Consider the following 14,552-nt stretch of genomic DNA (forward strand, 5'->3'; position numbering starts at 1 on the left):
TGCAAATGACATATTTGGTAAGGGGTTAACATCCAAACTATATAAAGAATTTATACAACTCAACACCTAACAAATAAATAATCTGATCAAAAATAGGCAGAGGACTTGAAACATTTTTTTTCCAGAAGACATACAGATGGCCAAGAGAAACATGAAAAGACACTCAACTTCACTCATCATTGGGGAAATGCAAATCAAAGTCATAATGAGATGTTACCTCAAAACTGTCAGAATGGCTATTAACTGGGGGCGCCTGGGTGGCTCAGTGGGTTAAGCCTCTGCCCTTGGCTCAGGTCATGATCTCAGGGTCGGATAGAACCCCACATCGGGTTCTCTGCTCTGTGGGGAGCCTGCTTCCCCCTTTCTCTCTGCCTGCCTCTCTGCCTACTTGTGATCTCTCTCTGTGTCAAATAAATAAATCAAATCTTTAAAAAAAAAAAAAAGAATGGCTATTAACAAAAAGGCAAGAAATAATAAGATAACGATATGAGGATATGGTAAGAGGGAACCCCTGTACACTACTGACCGGAAGTAAATTGGTACTGATGGAAAACTGTATAGAATTTCCTTTAAAAACTTAAAGTAGAAATATCATAAGATCCAGCAATTTAACTACTGGATAATTACCCAAAGAAAATGAACACAACACTTCAAAAAGATACATGCACCCCCATGTTTACTGCAACATTGTTTACAATAGCTCATATATGGAAGCAAAGTAAGTATTCAGGGATAGATGAATGGATAGAGATGTGATATATATATATATGTATATATAATAAAATAGTACTCTGTCTTGAAAAAGAAGAAGCTTTTGCCATTTGCTATAACATAGATGGACCTAGAGGGTATTATTATAAGTGAAATAATTCAGACAAAAGACCCCAAATACCATATAATTTCACTTATATGTGGAATCTAAAACACAAATGAATAAAAAGCAGAAACGCCCATAAATACAGGCAATAAATGGGTCGCGGTCAGAGAGGAGGCAGATGAGGAGATGGGCAAAATGGTGAAGGAGGGGTGGGGATGCAGGCTTCCAGCTACGGAATGAAGATGGCTCCGGAATGGAAGGTCTGGCATAATATAGTCAGTGGTATTGTTATTGTAGCATATGGTGACAGATGGTAGCTACAGTTGTGGTGAGCAGAGCAGCTGTATAGAATTGTTGAATCACGAGGTGTACATCTGAAATTAATGTAATATTGTGTGTCAACTATATTTCCTTTTTTTTTTTTAAGATTTTATTTATTCATTTGACAGACGGAGATCACAAGTAGGATGAGCAGGCAGAGAGAGAGGAGGAAGCCGGCCCTCCATGGAGCAGAGAGCCCGATGTGGAGCTCGATCCCAGGACCCTGGGATCATGACCTGAGTCAAAGGCAGAGGCTTTAACCCACTGAGCCACTCAGGCATCCCGCAACTATATTTCAATAAGAAACATAATAAACATATTTTTAAAAAGATGATTAGAGAATGAAATTCATCTACTAGGTTCTAGGAAAGTACTTGTGGGAAGCACAATTGGGATGCTTACTGTATGCTACAGTTACTTTTAATATGCTAGGTTGGCATTTATCTTTAAATGGAGCTATAAATACTTTTCTCTCACAATCACAGCTAATGATGCATTTGTGGAATTTTTGCTTCCTATTCCTGTGCCCTTGAGATCTTCTAGTTTATATGTCTTCGTTTCTAAGGGAGATAGGATTCCTCCAGGGAACACAACAATGGCTCCATCGTTGTGAAAACTGACATGACCTTACAGCCATTTGGGACTCATCATGCCTCTGAATCAACAGGCAAAGCAGCGCGCAACTGTTCTTGTTGGGAAGACTGAATCCCAGGATCCAACTGCTGTCATGTAGTGGGTAAGGAGGACCACGTCTCAGCCAGGGGCTGCTTTAACATGGAAATTAGTTTAAGGGAACATTAAGGCAACCCCAAAATGCAAGACCACGAAGGACCCAGACGGCTCAGGAACAGTACACTGAATCACCCGCCAGGTAAAGAGCCTCGAGTAGGCAAGGTGCTGGCTGAAGATAGGGAGATCATAGGATGGGCAGCAGAAAAACGTTTTTTTTTAAATATCCACTCAATTCAGGAGCAGCTAAGAATCAAGGGCCATCCAGTGCTCATCACATCACGTGACGTTATACATAACTAAGGAATCACGGAACATGACATCAAAAACTAATGATATGTTGGCTAATTGAATTTAAATAAATAATAGTAATTAAAAAGAGCCAAGGACCAGCTGGGAAGGTTGGTGATGCTACTGTAACTTTCCAATAGGACCCTGGTTTACCCTGGAGTAGATTTCTTACGGAGTGTTTTTGGAAAACGCTCTTCAAAGAAACTCAGGGCAAAATATTAAAGCAAAGTCAAAAAATGAGTGGCAAACTGAGAGACTAAATGTTACAGAGAAAGGGAAAATCTTCCTAATCTAGAGACAACTAAAGATAAGGGAAAAAAAGACCAAAGAATCGGATAGAAAGATGATAAAAGACCTGTAGGGTTCACCAAAAAAAATTAGACAAAAAGGTTTTAAATGTTTGAAGACATCGAACTTCACCAATAAGGAAATTAAAAGTACAATGAGATATGCATCAGCTTGGCAAAAAATTCAAAAGCGGAAAAACCCACCTTAGTGGCAAGACTGAGGGGAAGCAGGCATTGTTACGTAACCCCTCCCAAGGTAAATCTGACAGTACCTAATAAAATGGCATATGCGTTTACCCTTGGATCAGTCATTCCACTTCTGGGAAATTACCCTAACGAGTCATCTCCACCAGCACACACACAAAAAAACCCATATGCACAAGGTTATTCATTGCGGTGTTATTTGTAATTGGAAAATTTATGTTAATATATACTGTGTATTTATATTGATTTTTACATACCAACATAAGGCAGTAAGAGGGGAAAACCTTAAAGTTGGATAGAAAAAATCTAATTGGGTATCAAACTGATGACATAACCACAATGAAAAGAATAATTAAACTTTTAAACTTTCAAACATAGTGTTGTGACAATACGTTTTTGCTTAGGGCATAAAATCTTAGAAAAAAAGTAAAAGATTTTACTCCATCGGTCTGCTGTTGGTAGTGGTTGTGGTTTAATAATTTCCAGCCTATTTTGTGTTTATGAGAGAGGCACCAATACGAAGGAGGGAAATGAGGGACCACCCCAGGTGCTGGATTTTAACCGACAGGTTCAGTGTGAATTCATGATTTTCTTTTAAGACTTTTCATTTATTTACTTATTTATTTAACAGACAGATATCACAAGTAGGCAGAGAGGCAGGCAGAGAGAGGAGGAAGCAGGCTCCAATGCGGGCCTTGATCCCAGGACCCTGGGATCATGACCTGAGCCAAAGGCAGAGGCTTTAACCCACTGAGCCACCCACGTGCCCCAAACTCATGATTTTTTAAAAGGTCTAGAAAAGAGCGTCACTGCGTAGCAACAAGCAAACACAGTGTGGGGATCAGGGTTCCTGGATACCATTCCTCACCAAACAAGACCAGGGCTTCGTAAAGAATGGCTAATTACCAGTCCAGAGTGGGAAAGTATAATGTGAGCCCTAAACATTTCACTGTGCCTCAGAGTAAAAAAGTGTTTCCAAAATGATAGGAACACACAAGACATTTAACCTGAAGAAAATCCCAATAGCCAAAGCTGATAGGACTTGAGTGTCACATAGAAGAATTATGGTTACGGACTCAACTGTATTTCAATTAGAGAGAAAGAAAGAAACAGGAGGACGGAGGCCCACGCTAAGTCTCTGAGGACTGATAATCTCGAGAGACGGAGAAGAAAAGGGATTAGGTCGGTTCGAACAAACAAGGGCCTGTCCAACAAGAGGATGTGATTTAGGAGACTGAAGCCGGGTGGGGGCCACGTACTGGTCCAGCTAGAGCGGCAGATGCATGGGGGTACCAAGAAGTCTAAGATTCAGTGATTTGGGACCACAGATGACAGTCTGAAGACTGAACTTTGAGCCTACTGGCAATCTGGAACCACTGCCAGCTTAGAGCAGAGGGGCTCTAAGAGTTGAGGAAGTGGGCATTTCTGGAAGGTGCCTCTGGCAGCTCTGACGGAGGACAGAGAAAGGAGAGGTGAGACAGAAGGAGGTCTTTGCAGGGGTGAGGGGCGAGGTGCTGGGGACTGTGAGGAGCCCGGGGAGAGATCAGGAATGAAAATGGCCTTTGGAGGATGCACGGACAGAACTTTGTCAGAGGAGAGAGCCAGTGCCTCGGTTTCTGTGCTGAAGACCGGTGGGGGTGACGGTGGTGCGGGGCTGAGTGCGCGGGCAGAGAACCAGTCTCTGATGTTCAGAATCGGCCTGGACCAGGTGGACTGCGAGACCACAGCATTCTGACGCATCCAAAGCTTGAAAGGTTAAGGGACGGTCCCACACTGGGAGTGGGGGGTTGGGGGAAGGGGGGTGTTGCTGGCCCTTCTCCAGCAGGCCGAACTCTTACAGACCTTACGTAAAAGGAAGGCTCCGGTGCATTCCTGAAGCTTCTGCTGAGGACTGCTCCTGAGAGGATTTTATGATGCTCCAAAGATAACGCCCAGAACCTTCTCCCTGGGGCATCCCCATGGGCTCCTTGGACTGAGTGTACCGTCATTTCCTGACGGGGTCAGAGGAGAATTCTCAAGACCCGACTCCGGAGTGGGCCCCCACGAAGGCCTTTCCCTGTTATCCCTGTGGTGAAGCTACAAAGCCAGGGGGGCCCTCTGTGGTCCGTGGCCCTGTGGCCTCGTGTCGCGCTGGCCGCCCTCTGCTGCCCAGCATCCTGGCCTGGCTGGAGCCGGCCTTCCTCCGTGCACACTTGGCATCCACACTGCCGGCCTATAAATCATGCCCGGTGTGTTCATTTTCAGTTTAAATGTGTTCTCATCCCAGAGGAGCAACTAATGGCGTCAAGTTACTGATGTGCAAAAAGCCCGCTGCTCCGGGGACAATGGATTAATGAAATCACGGTCATGGCGGCCGGGGCGGCCATAAATCCTCCGCCACGGTGACGGAGACTTAACACTTCGCTCCCCGTCCCCTTCCCCCAAATTATTTTGTGGTACAGATGCGGGATACACGGTTACCACTGCTTGAATGTCTGCTTCTATTAGAAGCCGACACAAGCCGAGCTCCTCCCTCCTGAGGGAACCTTCCCTCAGATGGCGGGAAGGGGGCCCAGAAGGGTTTAAAAGCCTCTCCCACTTTCTCTAGGAGGCGGACGGCAAATCGCTTTATCGAGGACCATCACCGACTGATAAATTTCACTCTGAAACCCGGCGAACACAGGGTTCCAGCGGCGAACCCCGCTCCTCTGGCTGGTGAGCGACCACCCACGCCTTCTGTTATGGCTTTTCTTTTCCTCTGATGAATTTAAAATGACGAACCAGTGTAATTCCTGTAAGTGATTCTGAAAGGTGACAAGTCTACTTCTCGGTAGGTGAAGGACTCCGGGGAGCCCACTGATGGGCCACCGGGAGTTCAAGGGTCCCTGATCCTAAGAGCAAATTGTTTGGGTGGATATGGTTTTCCAGAAAGAAGGTCTATGAATGTCATCTGATTCACGGAATGTTCTGGAACACCAACACAGGACTGCTCTGTGGATTGCCTCGATGGTCACACTATCTTCCTCTCCACAGTCTCATGCCCTTGCAATAGGATGGCTGCGAGGAGGCTCTATCCAACCCCAGTTCTGGGCTGGCCTTGGGCTTGGCTTTGGCCCGTGGGATATTGGCAAAGTCAAAGCCAGCAGACACAGGAAGTACTTGCCTGCTGAGGCTCGCCTGCTTCCTCTTCCTGGCACCCTGCTGCCACATGAATGAGGCTGGGCAACCCAGTGAGCTTCACGACCCCATCACCCTCTTTTCCCCGGCTGACCCACAGGCAACCGCAGGCCATGAGCCACGCCTAGGCCAGCAGAAGCGGCCAACGGAGAGCCTGCAGAACGCACCTGGGAGCCGGACACCGTGCCCGTCTCCACGACCGAAGCGATCGCCAGGCGTTCAGCATGTCGACTCTGGCTTCTGGCAGTCAGACTTAGCTGCCGAGTGAGGCTGGTCCCTTCCAGCTGGAACAGGCGTCTGTGTGTTACTCTGACAGTGGCCCGTGCCCGGCATGGCCTCGGCGCTCCTTCTGTGAGGGCGGGGCGGATCCTGGGGACTGGGGAACAGGACGCCACACCTAGTAAGTACCTCCTTTCCTTGCTTGTAAAATAAGGCGGGGGTGGCTGGAGCCTCCCTCATTACCTAAGTATTGCCCGAGCCCATCCACATAGGAGGGACAAAACTGCTCACAGGGTCACGGAGCCATAGAAGAAATCACCCCCTTTACTCCCCCCAGAGGAAGTTTCCCCAAATTTGAATAGCACAGAAAGGTAGAAAAGCAGGTAGACAGGAAAAAGAAACAAAAACATCTGTTTTGAGCTGGGATCTAGGATAACGGAGCTTTGGGGTGCGCACGTCACAGGGCCAAGCCGCAGATATAAGGATAACGGAAAAGACTCCAAGAAAAGAAAAAGCGTGACATGTACAAAATGGTACAAAACGCGCAGAAGAGTTACACAAAGAGCCATGAGACACTTGAGACTTTTTTTTTCTTTTCCATTAAGACGTCAGTGCTTTTCTAGTAACACCTAAAATGACTTCTTTCTAGGATGCGGAACACCACTTTTGTATTAGAGATGTATTGGGGAGTAAATAAGGAATATGCGTGTCACTTACTATATTAAGTAAAGAAAACATCCGAAACTCTGCTTTCTTGACAAAACAGACAATAAGCTTTTGCTTGAGAAAACACTGATTTTTAATCCAATTATCCCCACAGATGTGCAAAGAGAAAGTTACAGCTTGTACTATCATGCTTCTAATAGAACTCTCTATCCTTCCCCTGGAGAATGTTGAGCTCCTCAACACTGAAGTCACCAGTGAGGAAGCAACGGTTACCAGATGGCATTTTCAACGACATTTTTTATATTTATTGTAATTGTGCTTCTCTACAGCTAACGCTTCTTGTGATTTGCACAATGTATGTCTGCCTTTGTTTACCCACATGAACAGAGAACTGCACTGCCAGGAGGGAGGCTCACACGGCAGCGTGGGGTGTGTGAGCTCTGTGAGGCATCCGGTATGGGCAGAAGCTGCCCTTCCCTCTGCCAGAGCCCTTAGGATGCTCTTATGTTGGCGTCACATTCTTCTAAAAGCAGGATCAAATCTTCAATCAGGCTGTGCTCTCTGCCGTGGGTCACTCTCATAATATCAAAAGCCTACAGGGGAAAGAAAGAAGATAGATTATGTTAGAGGAGGCAGTGAGTTAGGTTTTAATAGGATGCCTGGAGGCCTGCCAAGGGGGAGTCAGGGGCGGCTATGGGGGAGGGGTGGTGGTTGAGACCCCTCTTGGCAATAGTCCAAAATGGAGCCACAAGAAGCTAGCTCAAACCAGACAGGCCCGAGACAAAGAAGGCTGGAAACCCTGACCAAGTAAGGGAGGAAAGTCAAGAAAGGCTGCTCCCAAGAAATCCTCTCCTGGAGGTAAGAACTGTCGTAAGATAGAGGCCCACACCCCCGTGCAAGCAGCTCTCCCTGGAGCTCACCTGCTCGAGTCTCAGGAGTCTACACTCGCTTTCGTAAACTTACCTACTTGCACCACTCAACCGCTGGGTCTGGTCTGTCCTTGAATTCTTTCTCGCAATGAGACCAAGAGCTTTTGGCCACACCCTGGGGATGGGCTGGGTGGAGGCCTCCGGTTCGGGGTGGTGGGGGGCTCCCTGGTCCACCCGGCAACATCTTGATGGGCCTCTTGCCTGCTCATCTTGATCCCGTGATCCTAGTGGGGTGAACCATGCAGTCCACAGCGAGAGCAGCACTGTGCTTCCCCAAGCCACACAGGAAGGGACAGGGTGAATTTTTCACGGGGTGTCTGGAGAACGTGCTTAAGACCTGAGTCCCGCGGGGGTGTGGTTTCCAACCAGGATCTTCAGGGGTTGTCGGTGAAGAGGTTCGGTGGGGACTTAGGTTTGAGAAGAGCTACTAAAAACGATTAATATCAAAGATGAAACACCACATTGCCACCACTTCAAGATCTCGTTTTTGTGTGAAGCATTTAGCGCTCCTCTTCCTGCGCTGGGATGGCGAGCTGCGTGTTTCTGTGTCTTCTTCTCATGTCCCAGGACATGAAGCAAAAGCATTCGGACAACTGCTTCCTTCACTTGCCACGTTCCGTTGTCTGTCACGAAGTCCTCTCAGTCCTGCCTCCTTAACATTCCTGAAATCTGGGTGGGCCTGCGACCACTTCAATAACCAGAGGACAGTGTAAGGAGCGTGACTGACTTCCAAGACGAGGCTAGGAAGGTCTTGCTTACAATCATGTTTGCTCCCGGAGCTGTGAGTTTCCGTGCTGAGAAGCCCCAGCCACGGAGAGGCCAGTCGCAGGGCTCTGGCCGACGGCCCCCACGGAGTGCATCTTCCCCATCATCCTGGCCTCCACACCACACATACGCATAAAGACGCGTCCGGGGGCCCCTGGCCGGCTCAGTCAGAAGAGCACGCGATCCTTGGTCTCAGGGTCATGACTGTGAGCCCCATGCTGGGTGCAGAGATGACTTAAAACACACACACACACACACACACACACACACACACACACACATAAGGCATCCGGAATGACTCCAGCTGCTAGCAGGAAGGTAGCCAGATTGCAGTCTTTCCAGCTGAAACCCAAGACATTGCAGGAAAGAGGCAAGAGATTCCTATGGTGATGTAGGAATTCCTAGCCCAAAGGATCTGCGGGTCTCATAAAGCAGCGGTTGTTCTACTCTGGTAAGTTTGGGGATGGCTTGTTACAGGGCGATGGTACTTTTGCAGTCAGTCAATTAGAAACAAACAGTGTCACCCGCACTGCCCACTAGGGGGCGAGCAGGAAGGGAGCACGGAGCCCCCGTCTCAACGTGGACGTGCAAAGACAAGGCTTGGTGGTCGTTAAGTACCCACCCAGAGAAGTTGCTGGCACGCAGGCTCTTGGCCTTGGGTGTGCAGTACTATCAACCAGGGAGCCTCGAAAGAGACCCCAATGCCCAGACCTCACCCGTGTGATTCACAAAACGTGCTCTTGGGGCTGAGAAGGACTGACACCGTAGCTCTCAACAAACAAGAGCCACTTTCTATTATTCAATGTTAATTTACAGCCAGCATAATTACCACTTTAATGGTCATGTACAATTAATCCCATCATGTTTACAGACCCTCATTCATTCACTAAGCTACTCTCAGAAATGTAGATCACTTCCGATTTTTAACAACAACAACAAAAAATGACATACTGTAGCTCTTCCAATCTATAATATATTTTGCCTTTGCAGAATATTTGCTTAAGCTCAATTCCTAGGGACTCCTGGGTAGGAAGAGCTTTGCAGCCAGAGACGGCGGAGCTGGAAAGCCACGTGGTCACATCTCAGAGCCCTGCATTCCGCAGGGAGGAAACCCAGGGCCGCTAAGTGGTCAGACCCAGGACTGCTTTCCTTGCCTTTCTCCTGCCTCTTTAAAAAAGTCCTCTGTAGGCTGGACGGAAGGCCAACAGGCAGGCAGAGGGTCTGGCTGTAGCTGCTGAGAGAGAGAGAGAGAGGGAGAGGAGAGAAAGGGAGAGGAAGCTGGGCCAGCTCAGGCTCTGCTCTCCGCCTAGCAGAGAGCAGCAGCGTGCATGGAGTCCAGATGTGACCTGCAGACAGGCAGGCCCAAACCCTGGGGACATCCCAGCTGGCAAACCCTGAAGGTTCGGATGAACTTGAGCGGGTCGGTCCCGTGGGTGTACGGTGTCGGCAAGGACATCCGAGGCAGGGGGGTGGGGGGGCGTGGTCCGCCACCCTGCAGGGAGCCAGCTCCATGAGGTCCCTCGGGACAGAAGATCAAAAACAAAGGTAGGATCCAGTCTGGGAACAAACGGGCCCTGTTTCATGCCCTCCCGCCTCCCACCTGGGGCGCGACTCTGGGTGCTCAGAGGGTCTAGACACCTGATGGTCTGAGGCGCAGCGCTGTTTGAAAGCAGATGGCCGGAGATCAGAGAGCTGCTTTGAGTCCTTCGCGGGAAATCCTCCTACTTGAAAGCTCGCTTGGACGTTCTCCTCCCTTCTACTCAGCAGAGGGCCCAACGTCTCTGGGATCCGGCGGAGGAAGATGAATGGGCTGCAAGTGCAGCCTGCAACCGTCTTTGCATAAAGGAAAATAACCCTCCACCGGGCCCCACACACAGGAAGTCTGGAAACAGGTCAGGCCTGACCTGGGAGAGCTCGCCTCCATCCTGTCCCTCTTGGGGACCCCCTTGCTGGATCGTGGGCTGGTCCTGTTGCCCAGGACCGCCGCCCCCCACACCAGCTTCCTGGGCGCTCCTGGCCATATTTCTCCAGGTTCCTTCCCTCACGGATGTTCTGTACATTTGACTCAGGCGTCAAATGACAAATGTCTTTGTCCTAGCGCTCTGTCGAGGGGAGGTTGCTTTGCACGTGTTTAAACATAGTGCAGTCTCCAATCTTCCTTCCTTCCGGCCTTTTTTTCCAGTTAGAAGTTTCACTTTCTTCTACTTTAGAAATCGGGTCTCCTCCTCAAGAGCTGAAGTAAATTGTGGCAGATCCAGAATTTTCCTGCTTGTCTTACAGCAAGACAGAGCCTGAGCCTCTGCAGGAGGCTTCTGGAATTACGGAGCCACAGGCAGGAAGGGGAAGTGCGCAGCGGTCTCCAGCCTCACTCCCACACCTCCACACCTGCTCCCTTACAGAGGGGCCACAAGGGCTATGGGGTCCAAAGCCCTCACAGTGTGGTCTGAGAGGTTGGTGCGGGGTGAACGTGGACTCTTCAGGACTAAACCCAGGGCTCCCCTAAACCTAGACGTGGCTTCTGAGACACCCAGAGGGATCGCAGGGTCCTCCTAGTCAAGATGCTTTGATGGTGCTCTGTGTTCTCTTTATTTGGTGGTGAATGCAGCCTTGGAAGCAACGGCGGGGGCAGGGGGTGACCCCTGAGCATCAACGTACAAGATCCGAGACACTAAGATTAGTAGATTTTATCCACGGGGGTGGCGAGAAGCAGAGAGGACCCAGAGGGTAGAGCTGGGCGAGAGGACCGACTTGAAGAAACTGAAAAAACACTGACATCATTCATCTAGAAGGTGAAACTAAATATAGATACAATTAACAAGCAGACTTGATCATTTTATAAGTGATGGATGGAGCAGAAGAGAACGGGAGAGAAACCAAAGAAAGAAGTAGGATTCGGTACTGTGCAAAGCCTGGCAGCGACCGTCTTCCGTATGTGTGTGAGTGACGTGTCACTCCGGGGGGTGAAGAGACAGGAGGGGAGTGGAAACTCAGCCCTGCTGATGGAGCACATGTGGTCCTCGTCTTGGGCGTCAAGCGCGCGGACAGGTGAGCTGGGGTACCGGTTCTCAGTGATGCAGGGCGAGAGCGCCCCGTGGCTGTAGGCATGGCTCTCCATGGGGGGCCGCAACCCTTCAGCCCAATGGGAAGAAGAAGAGGGCTTTCCCCTCCAAAATAAAGTTACAGTAAACCCCTGACCAAGCAGAGCAATGGTTTCCTGTAGCTCTGTGGCTCCCCTCGCTCAGACCCTCCTACCCCCCCTCCCCACATGTACACACCAGAAAGGACAATCTGGGTTTCATCTCCTGCAGCAGTATGTAAAACAGATTAGGGAAACAGAAACTTGAAGCCGGCTCACACTGGGAAAAGCTTATCTCTTCCCATTATACTTTATTTTTTTCAATAGTAGCATTTAAAAAGAGCCTCCACATCATCTTCCGCCGAGGACACATCTGAAGCCTCCGAGGGGACCGCTACACGGGTACTGCCTCGAAATGTCAACCAGGAGACAGCAGCACTCCCTGTCTGCTGCGTGATCGGCGTGGTTCATTCTGGGATAAAGACAGGGTCCCAGGACTGATGGCAGTCTTATCACATCTTTTTGAGTAATTTTAAAATTGTGGTCTTATATTAAATACATTAAATCAAATTATGAGTTAATGCTGCAAACAATAGCTTGCTTATTAATTTTTAATACAAATATATTAAGCTTATCAAGGATCTCATATACTCTCTACCCTGAGCCTGAGGGAATCCAATAAATGACTTCCCCAAGCATGATTTAAATATGGATATAAAATCAGAGGGAAAAGAAATGGATGCCTGATAAGAACCTCTGGAATCACACTGCAAGAGGGAAAAAAGGCAAGTTTTCTTACTCTGCACGTCTCAGGTTGAAAGCTGAGCAGGGAAAGGGGAGGGGAATTGGTCTAAGGCATCCGAAGTAGGAAATGTAAGAAGCCGGACCAGCAACACATCCAGTAGTTCCAGAACAAGAGCTCTTTCCAATGGGCAGCAGAAGAGTCCAGCACCTTTGATGACACGCCTCAGCTCAGCAGCGCCCCTGCTGGCTTTTCTCTGATCTACACCTTCAATAACTAGGATCCACGGGAAGGACCGGTCCGCCCACCTCATCCCCACTCCACCAGGAGGCGAGACTTACTGAAAACGTGGCTCCATTCATTCACTAAATATTGTCTAAGCAGCTCTAATGAGTAAGACTTGGCCCTCCCCGGGGAAGAGCTCTGGCACAAGAAGGAGAAAGAACTGGAGCAGGACAGTCTGTGATCAAGGGAGCTGTGAGGCACTGGGTGTCCAGGGGAGAAAAGCACCAGCACAGCCCAAGGGACCTCCGGAGGGTTACAGAGGTGGTGAGCTCAGGACTGAGCCTCCCACTGGTAATAAAAGGACTGCTCTGTGTTGCCAGATTTAACTAATCAATCCAATGAGTATGTATCAAGCACCTGAGAGACCCTGAAGAAGTCATGTCACCTCCCTGTGCCTCAGTTTCCTTAATTAAATAAGGAAGAGACTGCACTAGATTAATTCTAGGGGCAAACCAAGTCCCGGAAAGAAGACAGTGGAGTGGATTTGGCTTTGCTCCAATTACCGTGTTACTGATTTCTAATTTAATTCTACGTGGTCAGAGAATTTACTCTGGGCCACTGGAATCCTTTTATCCTCCCTGAGACTTATTTATGGCCCAGCATGTGGTCGTATATGATCTGCAGGCACTTGAATGTATTCTGCTATTATTGGGTGGAGGGTTTTATAATTTTTTTTTTTTTTTTTGAGAGCTACCATAAATTTTTTCTTTTTTGGAGAAGCATCTTTTCATCTGTTTTTTTGGCCATCTATCTTCTTTGAAGAAATGTCTCATTGAGTCCTTGCCCACTTTTTAAAGATTTACTTATTTATCTATTTATTTAGAGTGATCATGGGGAGGGGTAGAGGGAGAGGGAGAGAGAATCCCAAGCAGATCCCACACCGAGTACGGAGCCTGACATTGGGCTCAATTTCATGACCCTGAGATCACAACCTGAGCCGAAGTCAAGAGTCACTCAGGTGACTGAGCCACCCAGGCGCCCCCTTTGCCCACTTTTTAATTGGGCTGTTTTCTTGGATATCAATCCCTTATTAGATACATGATTTGGACAAATGTCTTATTCTGTGGGTTGCCTTTTTGCTGTTGATTGTGCCCTTTCATACATAAAAGTTTTAAATTCCAAAGCCCTCCAGTTTGTTTATTTTGTCTTTTGTTGCCTGTGCCTTGGGTGTCATATACAAGAAATTGCTAAATCCAATGTCATGAAATTTTTCCTCTATGTGTTCCTCTAAGAGTCTTATAGTTTCCGTTTTTATATTTAGGTATTTGCTCCATTTTGAATTACCTTTTAAAAAAAAAAAAAGATTTTATTTATTTATCAGAGGGGGGTGGGGAGAGAGCGAGCACAGGCAGACAGAATGGCAGGCAGAGGGAGAAGCAGGCTCCCCGCCGAGCAAGTAGCCCGATGTGGGACTCGATCCCAGGTCGCTGGGATCATGACCTGAGCCGAAGGCAGCTGCCTAACCAACTGAGCCACCCAGGCATCCCTTGAATTACTTTTTAAAAACAGTATTAGCAGGAATCCAACTTCATTCTTCTGCACATGGATATCCAGTTTTCCCAACATCATTTGATGAAGAGACGGTCCTTTTCCCATTAAGTGGTCTTGGTACTCTGGTCAAAAATCACTTGAACATACATGTGACAATTTGCTTCTGGGCTAACTATCCTTTTCCATTGGTCTATATGGCCATCATTTTGCTGGTATCACATTCTTCTGATTACTGTAAGCTTTGTAGTAAATTTTGAAATCAGGAGGTGTGAACCTTCCACTTTTTTCTTCTTTCTCAAGACTGTTTTGTCTCTTGGCGGTCTCTGAAGTTTCACATGAATTTTAGGATAGAGTTTTCTATTCCTAGGGAAAAAAATCATTGGGATTTTGATAGAGGTTGGACTCATTCTATGAATGGCCTTGAGTAATACTGGCATCTAACAATGTTCAGTCCTCCAATCAAAAACAAAGAATGTTATTTTACTTACTTAGGTCTTCAATTTTTTCAGCAATGTTTTATAGTTTTCAGTATATAATCCTTTCACCTCCATTGTTAATTCTCAAGTATTTTATT

The 14,552-nt window shown here is 47.8% G+C and overlaps 1 protein-coding gene across 2 annotated transcripts in view; it reads right to left on the reverse strand.

The window, feature by feature from the left end:
* Positions 1-7,066: 7,066 nt before the first annotated feature.
* Positions 7,067-14,552, reverse strand: part of SMYD3 (SET and MYND domain containing 3) — a 709,956-nt gene continuing 702,470 nt past the window's right edge. For both annotated transcript variants that reach the window (XM_032317688.1, XM_032317687.1), the window contains one exon: positions 7,067-7,283. In XM_032317688.1, coding sequence (XP_032173579.1) covers positions 7,182-7,283 — 102 coding nt within the window. In that variant the 3' untranslated portion in view covers positions 7,067-7,181. The remainder of the gene's footprint in view (positions 7,284-14,552) is intronic.

This window comes from Mustela erminea, chromosome 17 (assembly GCF_009829155.1).
Source record: "Mustela erminea isolate mMusErm1 chromosome 17, mMusErm1.Pri, whole genome shotgun sequence".
NCBI lineage: Eukaryota > Metazoa > Chordata > Mammalia > Carnivora > Mustelidae > Mustela > Mustela erminea.